This window comes from Sebastes fasciatus, chromosome 23 (assembly GCF_043250625.1).
Source record: "Sebastes fasciatus isolate fSebFas1 chromosome 23, fSebFas1.pri, whole genome shotgun sequence".
Classification (NCBI taxonomy): Eukaryota; Metazoa; Chordata; class Actinopteri; order Perciformes; family Sebastidae; genus Sebastes; species Sebastes fasciatus.
The window spans coordinates 9,793,078-9,810,443 of record NC_133817.1 but is presented as its reverse complement, the minus strand read 5'-3'; the positions used below and the strand labels follow the sequence as shown (position 1 = coordinate 9,810,443).

The 17,366-nt window shown below is 36.3% G+C and overlaps 2 protein-coding genes across 3 annotated transcripts; both read left to right on the top strand.

The window, feature by feature from the left end:
• The first annotated feature begins 1,163 nt into the window (after positions 1-1,163).
• meig1 (meiosis/spermiogenesis associated 1) lies at positions 1,164-3,462 on the top strand. Its single transcript, XM_074625224.1, has 3 exons — positions 1,164-1,318; positions 2,348-2,504; positions 3,210-3,462. Exons 2-3 carry the CDS (start codon positions 2,358-2,360, stop codon positions 3,336-3,338), a joined length of 276 nt encoding a protein of 91 aa, XP_074481325.1. The 5' UTR covers positions 1,164-1,318; positions 2,348-2,357; the 3' UTR covers positions 3,339-3,462.
• Positions 3,463-7,553: 4,091 nt separating this feature from the next.
• On the top strand, positions 7,554-17,311 carry tmem243b (transmembrane protein 243, mitochondrial b). Of its 2 annotated transcripts, XR_012592786.1 has the most exons (6): positions 7,554-7,650; positions 11,161-11,435; positions 11,884-11,934; positions 12,951-13,055; positions 14,010-14,435; positions 17,135-17,311. XR_012592786.1 is itself a non-coding variant. In XM_074626361.1 (5 exons), exons 2-5 carry the CDS (start codon positions 11,358-11,360, stop codon positions 14,127-14,129), a joined length of 354 nt encoding a protein of 117 aa, XP_074482462.1. In that variant the 5' UTR covers positions 7,554-7,650; positions 11,161-11,357; the 3' UTR covers positions 14,130-17,311. The 2 variants fall into 2 exon arrangements, 1 of the variants encoding a protein (XP_074482462.1); XM_074626361.1 differs by having other exon boundaries at positions 14,010-17,311.
• Positions 17,312-17,366: the final 55 nt, after the last annotated feature.

The window sequence follows — 17,366 nt, the reverse complement described above, 5'->3', positions numbered from 1 at the left end:
AAAAGAAATAAATAAAAGAAAAAGAAGAGAAAAAGAAAACAAACAACCTCATATTTTCCCAATCATATTAATTTGTCTAAGATACTGAAATAATGTTCTATAACACTCATTTAGTGAGTTCTTTTGTAGAATATCTATTAAATCAAAGTATACTTTAATCTCTTTGAGACCTTGACTTTGACCAAATCTTTCTTCCTCATATCTCTCACAATGCAACATGACATGCTCCACCGTTTCCTCTTGTCCACAATAATTACATTTACCTGTGTCATGTTTACCTAGTTTAAATAGTGTGCTGTTTAGTTCAGTGTGTCCAAATCTAAGTCTTGATCTGATTGTCTCATATCTCCTGTTCCTTCCTACACACCTCTTTTCTCCCACTTTCCTCTAAAACTACCGTCCTTTCCTCTCTTCCTCCCATTGCTTCTGCCACCTTTCCCTCAGTCTCTGTTGAATAATTCAATCTCTTCATTTCTGTTTTGCTGAAGCAAACTGTCAAATCAATGTCATTATTTTTTGTAGCCTTCTTTGCAATCTTATCTACCATTTCATTTCCTTTGACCCCTATGTGTGCTGGTATCCATACAAATATTACTGTAAGCCCCATCACAGCCGCCCACTGTCAGTTTCCGGTAGTTTTCTTAATTTATTTATTTTTAACAATGTCTTTATTGTTTTTTTTTTGTTATACAAACATCAGCATTATTATGCAATATATTCAATACAGGGTTTACTTTAACAAACATAACATACCCCACACACCCACCCTTTCTTTCTTAACTTTTCCCTTTCTCACAGGGTCAAAATCAATATACAGCTTCACAGTATCAAACAGACAATTAAACAGTTAAATGGCACCTTTAACAAAATGAAGATACACATAAACAGAAAATAAATATATAGAAAATAAATAATAAATAAAATAAAAAGATTTTCAAAAACAATAATCAATTTTTTCGGACACTATTACTCTTGTTTGTTATTATTTTGTATCTGTTATTATTTATTTTTATGTTCGAAATAAAGTCTTTCATTCATTCATCTTTTCTTATATGCGCAAATTATTATTTATAATAATTTATAACCTTAACCTCGTTTTTAAGATTTGTTTTTACATTTGTTTTTCTTCAAACACCAGATAAATAATACCCAAAAACACTGACTCAAAGTAGTTTCTTTCTCTTTGTTCTGGCGCCATCTCCTGGAACCTTTTTATCTTCGGTCCTCCAACACAGGAGAAGAGAGTTCACGGTAACCAGGCAACCAACCAACGCTAACAAACTGGCTGTCTTGAAAGAAACTCACTTTATAAACGCATGTAAGTAAACTGTTCCCGGTCTTTTCATTAAAAATAATAGTGGTAATTTGTGAAAATGTGAGTGTATGAGACTGTACACTCTCTCATTTGACGTTATAGAAAAAAACAGAGGTTACTTTGTTGTATTTTTAGCCCAAAACCTCTTTTCAATAATGTTGTATTTTAAAGTATCAGCCTGTTAAACTCACTCTTCCTAACTGTCCATGTTGACATCCACTGGACAGTTAGTGCTGCTTGGTGGATCATTTGTTTGCCGAATTTGCCAGAACATCTTTAGGAAATGTTTTATGCATTGTTGTTCCAATAGACCTATGTGTCTTTGCTGATTCTTAAAGGTCCCATATCGTGCTAATTTTCAGGTTCATACTTGTATTTTGTGTTTCTAATAGAACATGTTTACATGCTGTAATGTTAAAAAAATATATATTTTCCTCATATTGTCTGTCTGAATATACCTGTATTCATGCTCCGTCTGAAACGCTCCGTTTTAGTACATTTCAACGGAATTGCGTTGCTAGGCAACAGCTTGGGTCCATTTTTACTTCCTGTCAGCAGATGTTATCACATCCACTGCAACAGGAAATAAACTGGGACACATTTAGAATGTTTATGTTTAAAACTGTGTGATGATCTATTTATATTGTATATTTTGTGACGTCACAAATGGACAGAAATCCTAACGGCTTGTTTCAAACGCGCAATTTTTGAATACGGGCTGTGTGTATTTCTCCGTATATTGAGCGTTTTGATAGTTTAACAGTATTTATATAACACTTAAACCTGATTTATAATATAAAAGACATGAAAATCTCACTTTTTACAATATGGGACCTTTAGGAAAATTAAGAATGGACCCAAATATTTACTTGTCTGAATCCCCTGCTATAGATATGTTTGTTTTGATGTTTAGTACAAGTAACTGATGAGAAAAAATGATGGCCAAATCGTATAAGGCATTTTCTTCTCATGTCTTGTTAGCCATCAGAAACCAGTCTGTTGACCCATGTGCATTTCTGTGACATCTTTCAGCATCACAACTATGTCCTATACTACTGATAACAACTCCAAGCCCAAATCCATGAGAAGAGCCAAAGGATGGACGGCAGAGGTGGAAAACCTATTCAGGTTCCAGCAGGCTGGCTACAGAGACGAAATGGAGTACATACAAGTCAAACAAGGGGCCATGGTAAATCTTCTTTTCTTTATCAGACTCAGTTTTTCTTAAGGAATGTTTGGTAATGGTTGGTATTGGTGACTGTGTGTATGCAAAACAAGAATAAAAAAATATATATGTTGCATTATGTTATTGCATCAGGAATATTAGACATAGACAAGACATATACAACAGACTCATAACTTGCACTGAAAAGAGACAATTTCGGTATTTGAGGTCCTGATTTTTGAGTTTCTTTTTTAAGAAGCAGATGCTCTGAGCAAAAATAAAAACAGTTTTCAAATCATCTTAGATTTTGTGAAACTTGTAATATACAATATACTTGGTACCACAGTACTTATATTGTTTTAAAGTAGTCCTGTGGTAAAAATTCTTTCAGCTTTCATCCATCTAAGAATGAAACTGAATGTGCACTTGAGTTTACCAGTCAGCAAATTTGAGCTTGAATTTTGACCCTGAGATTATTTTTATCTGCATAAATCTGTCTTTTATCTATTGATAATCATTTAAAGACATGTTTGACAGTGTATGTGGCATGCACCAGTAGCAAATAAGTTCTTATCTGTTTTATTGGGAGATAAGAGAGTGTTTATTGTACAGTATGAAAATTAACAACTTAACAATGTGTCCTTTTCTTTTAAAAGGAATAAAGGATCCAGTTCCAGTAAAATAACAGGTGTTATACCAATAATTCTGTTAAATCTGTTTCTGTTTCAGATTGACAAATGGCCAGAGACTGGCTATGTGAAGAAGCTCCAACGTCGAGACGACACATTTTATTACTACAGCAGGAAAAGGGAGTGTGAGGACTGTGATCTCAACAAAGTCAAAGTTTATGCGTATTAAGTTGTTCTGGACTCCATCCATTTATCATTGTGATAATATAACGGTATAGCCTGTCAACACACAGTAGTGTCACTATAAGGTGATTTATCTGTTTTGTTTTCAATAAAGGGATTTTTAAGTTGTACATGAGAGTATCTTTAGATACCTGGTGTGTGATTGTGTTTGTCTTGGATCAGTGAATTTTGCTTTCCACAGAGTGAACATTATTATTCCCCTGCATGGGTTTGATAAAGGAATAGTTCACCTAAAAGTCTGCCTATCACTCCCCATTTTTGTGTAAACCTGACTGTTTGTCGCACCAATTGAACTAGTTTGCCTGAAGTTGTGTGTTATGAGCAGCAGTGAAAAAAAGTTTAAATAAGATCAATTTCATGAGTTAAGTAATACTAAGTTTTAATTACATCATTGCAGTAACCATTTTTCTTTTTTACTATATTACGCTACAGGGTTTAATGAGGAGAGATTTCATGCTCACTCACTGTAACATTCATGGCCTGTTCATAAATGTGACTGCTGGGATTAAACGCTAGGCCTGTCACACTCTGCTCATGTGATGATGGTAACATGAGGGCTGAGATTATGCTCTCAGATCTGAGTTGTTTTCCACTCACAGATCAAGGACATATCGCTTTATTTAGCTGCTTGGAGAATGAGAGATTTATGCTTTATTAACTTGTAATTAGAAAGAAAGTTGAGTGGTGCTGCACAGAGAAATACAAGCTGACGTGACTGCACCCTGCCGCACCACAGACAGCAAGGCTGGTGAGTAATGCAACATTACATTAACGTGCTTTACATTATATTTATGATATTTATATATCACTTTATGTCAGGGCACTTTTTAATTCTGAGACAACTGCTGTTGGTTATTAAATCACATAATATAATGTGGATTACAGTCTAGTTCCACTGTGTGCTGTTCTTAGAAAATGTATAACCAGATTGTCACACCAAATTCCTTTCAGAACTGTGATGATTTAATATACTTTTGCAAGTTTATAAAGCTACTGCGTTTGGTTTGTCCCAGAAAAAAAATTCACTAAAAATGACTAAAACTTGACCTTTTTTGTTTTAATGTATGGCATGTCTCTTTTTTTATTCTTACAAACAGATAAAACACTTAATAAACGGCGTTCTTAGAAAAACTACAGCCAGAAGTCCTGACGCCAAACCTCTTTCAAAATTTGTATGATTTAATGTATCCTGCTCTTGCAAGTTTATAAAGCTACTGCGCTTGTCCCAGGAACAAAATGCACTAAAACTGACTCATACTTGCCCTTTTCTGTTTTAATATGGTAGTTGTGTCTCTTTTTATTCCTATAAAGCTGTTAATAACTAAAACACTTAATAAACGACCGTTCTTAGAAAAACTACAGGCAGACGTCCTTAAGCCAAACCTTGTTCAAAATGTTGACGATTTAATGTAGCCTGCACTCTTGCAAGTTTATAAAGCTACTACGTATGGTTTGTCACCAGAATAAAATGCACCCGAACTGACTAGAATTTGATCTTTACTGTTCATGTCTTTTTTTTATTCTGAGAAAACGGTTGTTGGTAACTAAAAACACTAACAAATGGTGAGTTAAACTTCCTCACACCAAACTCAGTTCAGAATTTTGACGATTTAAAGGGGACATATCATGCTCATTTTCAGGTTCATGTTTGTATTTTTGGGTTTCTATTAGAACATGTTTACATGCTTTATTGTTCAAAAAACACATTATTTTTCTCATACTGTCTGTCTGAATGTACCTGTATTTAGCTCTGTCTGAAATGCTCCGTTTTAGTGCAATCCAACTAACCCTAACCCCAACGGGCTGTGGGTATTTCTCCATGGATTGAGTGTTTTGATACTTTCACAGTATTTATATATCACTTAAACCTGCTTTTTAATATAAAAGGCATGCAAAAAATCTGGCTTTTTACAATATGGGACCTTTAATGTACTCTTGCAAGTTTATAAAGCTACTTCACTTGTCGCAGGAACAAAAATGTCCTGCATAGGTTTAAATGAATCACCAAACTTGCTTTTTCAAATAGATCTAAACTTGTACTTAATACTTGGTTCTGCCCTTCCGGTGAGATTGTGTGAATAACAAACTAACTAATTTTAAAAGTATGTATTTTTTTAAATAATTCTGCCTGGTGATCGTTATATTCTCCTCGGGTTAAATCCAGATAAACTGGTCCAAAGTGAGTCATCACAAATTAGCATAATTAACATCTATTGTTAAATGGGTTCTTTTTTTAATTGAGTCTGGCGAGCTGCGTCAGGGAAACCTGCCATACAAGCCGTACCCGTTGTCGGCTCAACGGTAATTTGAACTCGCCTTTAACAGCTTGAACTGAAGCTACCGGGCTTATTCCCTTTAACATATACTCAACCCTATTTTTTTTTACGTAAATATGCCAAGAAATCACTCATTTATTATTATTATTATTATTAATCTATTAATTAAGAAAATAATCCCTACATTAATAGATAATTAGTTGAGCAATAGATAAAGACGTTTTCTAATTTTGGCGGTTTTATAATAACTTAAAACCAATATAAAGTTTACCTATACGCCGAAAAAGGCATAAAATCATCTTTAAATTTTATTTAATTACATCTTATTTTAAATCACTAAGGAAATATTTAGATAATCAGTTAATCACTTCGGTATTTTTAAAAGTAAAAATGCCAAGAGATCACTCTTTTTGCCTCTAAACTGTGCATACTTGATGATTTACTCAGTTTAATATGATAGTAAAAAGAATATATTTGAGTTTTGGTCTGTTTTTCCTCTAATATATGACGCGTTGATGACGTATGACCCAGCCTCCTGTCATACCAGTCGGCTCAACGGTTATTTAAACTCGCCTTTAACTGCTTGAACTAGTGATGGGATTTCAGTCTCTTTTTAGTGAGCCAGATCATTCGGCTCAGCTCACCAAGAAGAGCCGACTCTTTCGGCTCCCAATCGGCTCTTCGTTTTACCACTTCTGCCTTTTATAATTCAGCCAAATTTAGCTTTAGCTGTTTTGACCTATGATTAGTATGTGTGCACATATATCACTTAAATTATTGTCTTGTCTGCTATTCGCGCACCGCACTCCTCTCTCTCTTTCTCTCCTCCTCTTCCTTTGCTCTGTACCTGTAGACCGTCAGTGCGACGCGCGCCCTTCGCCCCTCCCTGCTTGATCGTATGATCCTTGTCTGTCATCACCTGATTGGTCGCAAGGACATCATTAACACATCATTCAGTCACAGTCCGTGCATGGAGTGCCCGTGGCGCGGAGAAGATAATCCTATCATTCTGCCTTGAATTAATTAAAAAAAAAAAAAAAAACGGCTATCTGACGGGAGCCGGCTCTTATTGTCAATTAAAAGAGCTGGCTCTTTTAAAGGGACTGTTTGTAACTTTTTACAGGTATAAATCTACCGGGTTTCCAATGCGAGTTTGCGTGTGGCTACGCTGATCAGACTCAGACTCCAACACAAACTACACGGAAGCACCAAAACCTCTCGGTTGTATCTAGTGAAGCCCGTCTTGCAAAACAGTGTTGGCGGCGGTCGTAGTCCGCCGGGGAGACCGTGGGTTTGGTCTCCAGGGCCGGAGTCTCTGCTGTACTCTGCTCCTCTGCCTGCTTGCCTTCACTCACACACCGCGCGCGTTCTCGCGCTCCACTTCACGTGCATGCGTGCACACTACACACTGCAGAAGAGTTACTTTAGCTCTGAGAATATCTAGTGAATGAACAGTGGACGTTTGTGCAGAAATAACTGCTGCAGCTCCTCCAGACCAAGAGAGGTTTTTGTGAAGTGACGGGGCTCCGCAGAGAGAAACGTTATCGTCTCTGACCGGGTGCCGGTGTCTCCCCTGTTCCCTGAACAGGCTGAAGCAGGAAAAGCCAACACTATGATCAGCATTGATTCATGGAGAGACCTTCGTCTGGTCAGCTAACATTACTGCCATGCAGGTGAAATATAGAGTGATATTGTGGTTTTAGCTGACGTGTGTTGCCTCACTGTTTTGAGCGATGCTTGTTCAGGTATATTTAGAGCGAACAAGCGCGAGCCCGACGCTGACTTTCGTTGACTTAACGGCCGCAGGTGTCGCCGTCAACAAGCATTTCTGATTCTTACAAACAGTCCCTTTAAAAGAGCCGGCTCTTATCGTTCACTTAAAAGAGCCGGCTCTTTGAACCGACTCGTTCTCGACGACCCCTCACAGCTCTAACTGAAGCTATACCTTTTTGCTTTATTCCCTTTAACGAGCCTCTTATCTGAAGTTATGTGTCCAGAGGAGTCAACACGGAGGCTGTAAAGGCAAGTCTAACTTGTAAACTTATACACTAGAAGCTCGTCTTTATTAGCTCTTTTAAAACGTCTCTATTCTTCTTCTTCTACTAGTTCATGTTGGTTAGCTTAGCATCGTTAGCATTCACAGTTGGCCTAGTAACAGCTAAAGCTAAAGTTAGCTCATGTTAGCTTTACAGTCTTCATCTTATACCTCTGTTGTTGTGTTAATAACACAATATAATGTGTGTTTTTCTCCACTAAACGGTAACATATGGTCAGGCTGTGTTTACCCCTCAAGCTGTTAGAGTTAAAGGTGTTTGTTTAGCTGCTGTTAGCAAGGTGAGCTGGTTACTAATCAATAGAACAGAGTTGGCAGCTGTCAGACATCAGACATGTTGCTGTTTGTTGTTGACATTCAGGTGTTTTTGCTGCTTAACTTCCCAACCAAAACATGTATGCAATGTTTTAACTGGAGCAGAGCAATATCCTCTGAAACTTTATGTTAGTTTAATCATCTTTATTTGCTCATAAAACTCTTTTATTGCCTCTAATGTGCTTACAGTGATCTGTACCGACTCATTACAGTCAGGAATGTTGTTTTGTTGTTGACATTCAGGTGTTTTTGCTGCTTAACTTCCCAACCAAAACATGCAAGTAATGTTTTGTTTGGAGCAGTACAATATCCTCTGAAGCTTTATGTTAATTTATTTATCTTTATTTGCTCAAAAAGCTCTATTATTGCCTCTAATGTGACATTAGACATATGACATTATTGAAAAAGTGGTGTAAATACACCTTAAACCAAGGTGTCTGCAGGTCTTTAAACTGTTTTGAAATGTCTACAAATGCAAAAGTAATTTCATTATCTTAAATTGTACTTAATTATATGTTCTGTGTAACTTCCCAACCTTTGACTGGAGCAGTACAATATCCCTCTTTTAGTGTAAAGGATATCTGAAGCTTTATGTTGATTTAATCATCTTTATTTGCTCATAAAACTCTATTATTGCCTCTAATATACTTATAGTGAGTCATTACACCCAGGTGGGGGTAAATATGGGATTGAGCCATTTCTGTAGGTTGACATTACTGGAAAAAGTGGTGTAAATACACCTTAAACCAAGGGGTCTGCAGGTCCTTAAACTGTTTTGAAATATCTACAAATGCAAAAGTCATTTAATTATCTTAAATTGTAGGTGTTTCGCTGCTTAACTTCCCAACCAAAACATGTATGTAATGTGTCGACTGGAGCAGTACAATATCCTCTGAAGCTTTATGTTAATATAGTTATCTTTATTTGCTCATAAAACTCTATTATTGCCTCTTATGTACTTACAGTGAGTCATTACACCCAGGTGGGGGTAAATTGACATTGACATTATTGGAAAAAGTGGTTGAAATACACCTTAAACCAAGGTGTCTGCAGGTCCTTAAACTGTTTTGAAATATCTACAAATGCAAAAGTCATTTAATTATCTTTATTATATGTTATTCTCAACATAGATCTTTCATCTAATGTTATTTATTTTTTCAGAATTGGTAAACAATACGTTGATTAACCAATTGGTTGAATTGGAAAATTAATAAACAACATATAAAGTTCACCTATTTGCTGAAATGAACATACTTACCTTTGTATTTACCTGTGACAATCACCTGGGGGGAAAATGACTGAATAAATAGCTTTGTTTTGTTTGTATAGTGTTAAGGTTTTATGGAGGTGTCATTACACTCTTTGTACTGACCGCTGACCGTGAAACAAATATTTTTCTTCTCAGCTCAGTTAAGTCGTGGGGCCTCTTTTTTTTCAAAGAGCCTAGAGAATCACAAGGCTCTGGAGGAATGTAGCTTTAGGCCACTTTTATGCTAGTTTATAATGAAGCTCTTGTTTTCCACTGTTTGTTTTTCTGCTGAGAAAGCTCTGCGAGGGCTTTATTTCCTTTCCTGACGCCTTCTGACCTAGAAAGGAAGCAGCAACCGCAGCTGCCTTCTCTGTAAAAACGGTTGTTTAACACTGCGTGAAGACGTCATGTGAAACTAACGTTGGAGAAGTATATTTCAACCTTCCTAGAGATGTTGTCATCCCCGTCTCCTGTTACGCTTCCTCTACAGTCACTTGTTAGATGTGTCTGAACATTAGTCGATGCCACCAGGTGTGGAAACTGAAATGGTATGTGCGTTGGTTTGTAACGGAGCCTAGACTTTCCCCGGTCTTTGCTGCTTTGAGCTAATAATCTGCGGTCTGGTTGTGTCATTTCTGGAATGTGACGGATTTTTGAGAGCTTTAATCAGACAAAGAAACTTGATATGTCTGCAGGGAAGTTTGGGAATATAAAAAATCTGAATATAAATAGCAGAATGTATTTCACAGCTTGTTTCACTCATTTATTGCATTAAATCAGGGCTAAAACTCAAAATACTCAGGGTTGTTTTTTTCCTATAGGCCTCTAAAACACTTAAAAAAATTAAAGGTTTTCTTAAATAAATAAAGTTTATAATTGCTTATTATTAGTTTGAAAATTACAAGTTTAAACTTCATGGATTAACCAGACTGTATAACAGAAAAATAGACTTTTACGCTGTAGCTGAATCAGTATGAAGTTATTCTTTGGTTTGTTTTCTACTTTCTCTTTCTAACCGTAATCATCACCATCGCTACTTGTTTTTTTTGTTTTTGAAAGATGGAACTGACTTGTGGTTTTTTCACACCTGAAAATAGAGGAAGTGAAGCTGAATGAGCTGCAATAAAAATCACTTTTCTGTTTGCAGCAGAAGAAAACTACCATCTTCATCTGTTAGAGAAACTAAGTGTTTTAATATATTATATTTGTGTTTTCTAAATAACGCTGTTGTTGTAGAACTAGAAGAACACAAAATAGTTTGTTCTTTATTTTTTACTTGGATCCACATTATTTTCCACAAAGTGACTGCTAGCTTACCACCAGGGTCCACACTAAATAATAACATTTTTAGGCAGAAACTAATTGAATGAATTGTTTAGAAAAAAATAAATAATTTTCTGATGATTTAACTAATTAATTGACATCATTTCAGCTCTAAAAAAACATTTTAAAATCACACAGTAGCAATTGCAGAAGTTAAATAATTTTAAATATGTAAAGGTAAACAAGGAAAACTTGCAATGAAAAAAAAATTGTCAAAATAAATAAATAAAAACAATCTAAACTAAAACAAAAATAGCACATTTGTGAGATTCATGATTTTTTGTTATGTGGAATAAATGTGGAAGTTAAATATAAGGAAATAAATTTGATGTGCTCATAAACTTATCTTCCTTGTAGCTGTGGACAGTTTGCTTTTCAACAGCAGATCTTGTGATCATTTGACTCTTTATTGCTTTATGAATCCCTCTAAAATTAAATGGAGAAATAATAAAACACAGGTTTCTTTTTATGGTTTTACAGGAAAGGCAGCATGGTGCAGGAAATCCTGATGTTGTTGTGAGGGAGTTTCCATCGTCTGTCTGTGGATTTCACCCTTTGTAAGCATTTCCTGTTGTGATTCTTTGTTTCACAGGTAAAGTAGCTCATCCACCTGGCCGTCACAGTCTCGCTCCACGATGTCTCTGTCAGTCTGTTGACAGCTTCCCAGACTCTGAGCAGAGGGAGGCAACTGGGATCTAGCTAGTTATCCAGCTAGAATGCAGCACTGGCCCGTCGTCTCCAGGAGGCGGCGCTGCTGAGAGGCGAGTGTTGGCGTCTGCTGAGCCGGCCATGGATGACTTCACCACCAGGACATACGGCACCAGCGGCATGGACAACAGACCTCTGTTCGGGGAGACCTCGGCACGGGTAGGAGCCTGGAGGAAGCAGTGTGTTTTAATACTAGGGTTTAATTCAGGATACATTTCACTATTTCACAGTGTTTACTATGAAGACAGAGAATGGTAATAGGACATTTCTAGTGTCCCATACAGCTCATGCTGCTCTTTGAAAGATGAAATGATGACGTTTTGGAAAGACATGGATGTAAACGCCAACTTGACTGGTTGGCGGGGGCATACAACCACAAGGCGTTAATTCTAGTTCTTACTGTCAAACAAAAGGGCGACAAACCAACAAACCGTCTCACACTTTCTGACTCTGTGGCCTCTCTGTGGCTCTCAGCGTCAGTTTTTTGGACAACAATGGAGCTCAAAGGAATCGGATATATCAGGCTTTGGAGACACAGACAATAAAAGTGTCTCGTAGAGTAGAAAGATGGCCCACATTTGATGTTTTTGATTTGTCTTTCTCACAGGATCGAATCATCAACCTGGCAGTGGGGGGATTCACGTCTCTGGTTGTTTTAGTGAGTATAAATCTTCTGCAGAATCACTGTCGTACTGTGTGTAGTGATTTACTGTAGTTAGTCATGTTTAGTTGAATACTATTGAAATCCTCCTCCTGATTATTATTATTATTGCAAAACAGATTTTCTTCAAGCAGTTTCTTCCATTTTTATCTGTTCTTAATGACTAAAGTGAATTCGATCTGTTGGGGATCGTATCACATGAGAGCACCAACAAGTACAAAATTAACCGCACCATAACCTTGAAAATGTCGAGGCATTTTTGTGCTTCTGCTTGGAATGCGTTTAGCCTTTTTATTTCAATTATTTCCATTAGACAGGGTTCCTTTTAAGTCTAGCGTGGTTATAACTGATCTGATGTTTGTCCTTTATAGCCATTACAAGTCTTACATGCTGATATTATGCTTCTTATTTTAGTTTAGTGGCACATTTGCTTTAGTGAACACATCAAAGGCCATTTAATAATCAATTTTCTGATGTTATGTTTTCTTATTCAACTCTTTTATAGTTTAATTCAGCATTAAAGGCTCAATTTGAGCAATTTTTCATGTTGAAAATAACTTTCCTTCCTGGTCTATAAAGTCTAACTTTGGCTACTAACCAAAGACGAAAAGGGTGTTCGCATTTAAAACAATGACTCAATGTTTTTACTTCTCCTTCTCTGAAGTGAAAAGTGTTGCTGCACACTGACTTTTCCGTAGTAAATCAAAAGAGACACACTCACACACACACACACACACACATCCAACACTGTCTGCTGTTCTTTAAAGGAGCTCCTTTCAGACAGTGCAGTTTTATGTTTAAATATCAACCCGAATCACTTCAACGTGATGCAATCTGACTTAAGTTGGACATTTTTTGTAAAACTCCAAGACATGATCAACAGATATATGAAGCAGATCTTTAGATGTGAGATGGATTTAGCATTTTTTTTAGACTGTTTTGAAGGAGTTTTGGAGATTGAATGTATTTAATGTTAAAGTTTCTTTTAACGTTTGTCCTGTTTTGTCTTCCAGGTGACTGTTATCAGCTCTTTTGTGTTCCCCTCGTTGCCTCCACGACCACTTAATGTCTTCTTTGCCGTGTGCATCCTGTTAGCATGTGGATCCAGTATAGTGCTGGTAAATACACTGTTTTCTTTTCACTATTTTCAATAGAAATAATAACTTAGAAAGTGTGAGTGCTGTAGAATGACAGATGCAGCACAGCGACATTGTGCCTTATCAGACTTTTTTAATTATATCAATTCTGTTGATTATTTTCTGGATTAGTTATGTGGTCTATAAAATGGTGAAAAATGTTGATCAGTGTTTCCCAAAGCTCAAGATGACGTCCTCAAATGTCTTGTTTTGTCCACAACTCAAAGATAATCAGTTTACTGTCATAGAGGAGTAAAGAAACCAGAAAATATTCACATTTAAGAAGCTGGAATCAGAGAATTTTTACTTGTTTTGCTTAAAAAATTACTCAAACCGATTAATCGATTATCAAAATAGTTGCCGATTAATTTAATAGTTGACAACTAATCGTTTTAATAGTTGCAGCTCTACTTAACAGCTACACAGTAGGTCTTTATTTTCTGTTGCTATAAGAAAAAGATTTATAAATAAAGGTCCTTTTATGTTGGGCAGAATTTAGATTTTGAGTATTTAATGGGGGGAAATAAAAACAGGTAAATATTGAATTCTACAAACAAACCTTTCTGTTTCACAGTTTTTTAAAATTGCTTTGAGTGAGTCGGTGTTGATTTGCTGCTTGAAGCTGTTTTATATCATTTTAAATTGAACATTTTGGACTTTTGATCAGACAAAATAAACAATCTGAGGACATTTCTTTCACTGTTTTCAGACATTTTTAGACTAAATTATTAATTGATTAATCATAAAAACAATCATTCTGAGTGGTCCTCGCCACCGCATCTTTCTTGTAAAACTGTAATGAACTGTGGAAAAGAACGTTTCTAGTGAAAGAAAAAAGTTTAAGCCAAACTACTTTATACATTTTTTTTTTTTTCCTGCGACATTTGTGGAAAAAAACAATAACAAGGAGGTTTTATTTCTGTTTCTCCCCGTCAGATATTCTGGTACCGGCAGGGAGATCTGGAGCCTAAATTCAGGAATCTGATCTACTTCATGCTGGGATCCATCGTGCTGCTGTGTCTATGTGCCAACCTCTACTTCCACGATGTCAGGTAAAGACGAAGAGGAAGAGGAGGAAGAAGAAGAAGGGAAGACATGGCCTTGACACATTGGAAGGACTACATGGAGAGACAGACTCATCACACACTTGAATGAATGCATTTCCTGCCTGACCTGCAGCAACCTGAAGATTCTTGGACCAAAACCAGTGCAGCTTAATGGTTCCACTGGGGTGCAAACTGAAGAGTTGTTGGTGCTGAAACATAATGAACTGCACACACACACACACACACACACACACACACAACGTACTGTTAGAGGCCATAAATCTGCCTGGAGACACGCTGCTGGAGGATGAAACAGGTGTGTTTACATGCACATAAACATTATTTACAGTCACAATGAGAAGCACTTAAACGTATGACAGAAATCCATGGGGTTTGACTACAGTTAAAGGAAAAATCTGCCCTTTTATCCTGTTACTGCAGGTCTCATCATCATGCTTTTCTTTGCCCTCAAGTTGCCGATGTAACTATATTTATATCTTGTTGTGTCTCGTGTCGAGCAACGCCTCCTTCAAAGTTTACCAAAGTTGCTGTTTTTTAGTTTAATGGTGCATTCAGGGTCAGAAAATCCACTGCAGGGTGTAAATAATGCAAGCTAGACATGTGCTATGTCCCGATTCTGTACTACATACAAATACTATAGAGTATGTACTACTAATTGTCATAGTATACTGCTTTTCAGTTGGTATACTCCATGTAATTTAGTGTTTCGTACAAACAGGATTTGATGCCAATTGATGCCAAACTGCTCCACAAGAAAGCAAAATGTTTTTCCAAAGATTTAATATTTTTTAAACAATATTGTACATAAACAGCACACACAAAATCTGAGATTAAAGTTGTAAAATTACAAGAAAAAAACTAAACAATATTTTGTTTTCTTCTTAATAGGCCCAATTCATGGCGATGTCTCTTCAAAGACCGGATGATGATGATAATCTGGTGATTCTGGCTAAAATCACAAGTATTTCCTTATCGCGATTGCAAAGTACAATTTGATTAGGTCGTCCACTGCAGGCATAATACGGCAAGCGGGGTTGTGATGACGTTGATCCAGTGAAGCGTTGTGGTTCCTTTACAAGCGAACACTATTTTTCTTGTAAATGTGTGATTTTAATCTCAAAGAATTTTGAGTTTTTTTCTCGCAAATTTATGAGTTTTTGTCTTGTAAACTTGAGTTTTTTTCCGTAAATTTACCACATTATTCTCAGAAAATATCAAAGTTTTTTCTTGTGAATTTTACCACTTAATTCTCAGAGAATATCCAAATTATCTCGTAAATTTACCACTTTAATCTCAGAAAATATCCAAGTTTTTTTCACGTAATTTTTGAGTTTTTTCTCATAAATTTACCACTTTATTTTCAGATAATATCCAAGTTTTTGTCTCATAAATTTGTGAGTTTTTTCTCGTAAATATGACACTTTAATCTCAGAGAATATCCCAAGTTTTTCCCCGTAAAGTTACGACTTTAATCTTGGAAATTATGATTTTTTTTCTCGGAATAAGAGAAAAAAGGAGGTTTTTGTAGCTATGAGTTGACAAAGCGCCTGAATGCACCATTAGATTTGCTTTTTGGGGAGGAGGTGCCCTGTAGCCTTCAGTCCTCCCAAAACCCCATCTCCACCTTCGAATCTGTCAATAATAACTTCATAACTGACATTTTTTTTATTTTCTATCAAACTGAATTTTTCTGTATTTACATGAAATCCTTCTACATTTAATTATTGTTTTTAGCTGTTCAGATTTTAACAGGGTGGATTTTTCCTTTAACCAGGATGGAGATTTTGAGCATGTAAACACACACAGCAGTTTTCATGTAGACTGTAGTACAAACTAGCTAACACAGCAATAGCACAAGCAGCTTCAGGCTTCTGTAGCAAATATATGCAACCGTTTGTAGCTTTTATTTCTCTTTCCGTCACTGCTTCTTCTTTTCAGATTATCATGGTTGGATTTAATTACACGTCAAGTCTTTGCTAAGAGGATTTTTAGAAATTTAAATGCTGACTGACTGCCAGTTCTTGCACTAAGTATTGGTTGACTTGTCTAAGCCATACACACACACACACACAAAGACACAGACAGCTGTAGCACCAATGAAAAAGAATGGGAACAAATCCACGTGGCTTTACACTGAAGCTGCACGTTACAGCAGATCTTTACAAGTTTCTATATCACATTGATGTGTCTGCCATCTAAATTTTGCACTAATAATTCTGCCATTCACAACATCTGAGCTGTTCAAGAAGTAGCTTTAAGTTTGTTTTTACATCAATAATAAGAATTATAATCATCTGTTTAGCTCCAGAGCATTCGTTGTGTTAAAAACAGGTTTGGTTTGGATGTTCTGCAGGTTAGAAAAACACTTTGGTTTACTGATGTAGCTGCTTTAGTGACCCTGAACAGAAAATGTAGCTGGACTTTGTCTCCAAATGCACCAAAGTTGAATGTGTCTGTTGGACTTTTTAAGTTGGAACTGAGCAATTTTAAAGTCGGCAAAGTCTGGCTGCAACATCATTATCGTTTGTGTGTCCGAAAAATGCTCAATACAGTTTGCCAAAGCCCGATGGGATGTTTTAAAATTGTACCAAACGTCCAAAGACATTCAATTTACTATCAGAGAAGACAAAAATCCGGCAAATATTCATGTTTGAGGAGCTGGCATTCTTGCTTTAAAAAATGGCTTAAACCATTAATCGATTAATCTTCTGTTAATTCACTGATAGACTAATTGTTTCAGCTCAACAAAGAGACAGTAGATTCACACTCTCTGCCAAAAATCTAATTCTGGTGTCGGGTTTGAGAAAAACTCAAAGTTGGATCTTAAAGGAAGAGGCTGGCGTTATTTTGTATTTCTTTCATATTGTCAACAAATCCAATGAAAAGACCAAAGCCATCAGAGTGTTAGTTTGTCTCTCAATACTTTAAAAGATCACCAGACTCTTCCTCTGAGCTCATCTCTTTTCTCTTGTTGCGTTTTGTTTCCACCTGTAGCTTCTGTTTACAGACCTGCAGTAAACACACCGTGACAAACCGCTTAGTGCAAAAACAAACTGAGGAGGAAACAAACCCCGTCTGTCAACTCGCCACGACTTTAGGATTGTCAAAGCCATGTATTTCTTTTTTTATTTATTTCATTTATTGTATGGAATAAATAATTGTGTACCCTGACTTGCTTCTTTGCTTTTTTGATTGCGTTTACAGCAACAGAGAAGAAGAAACACAG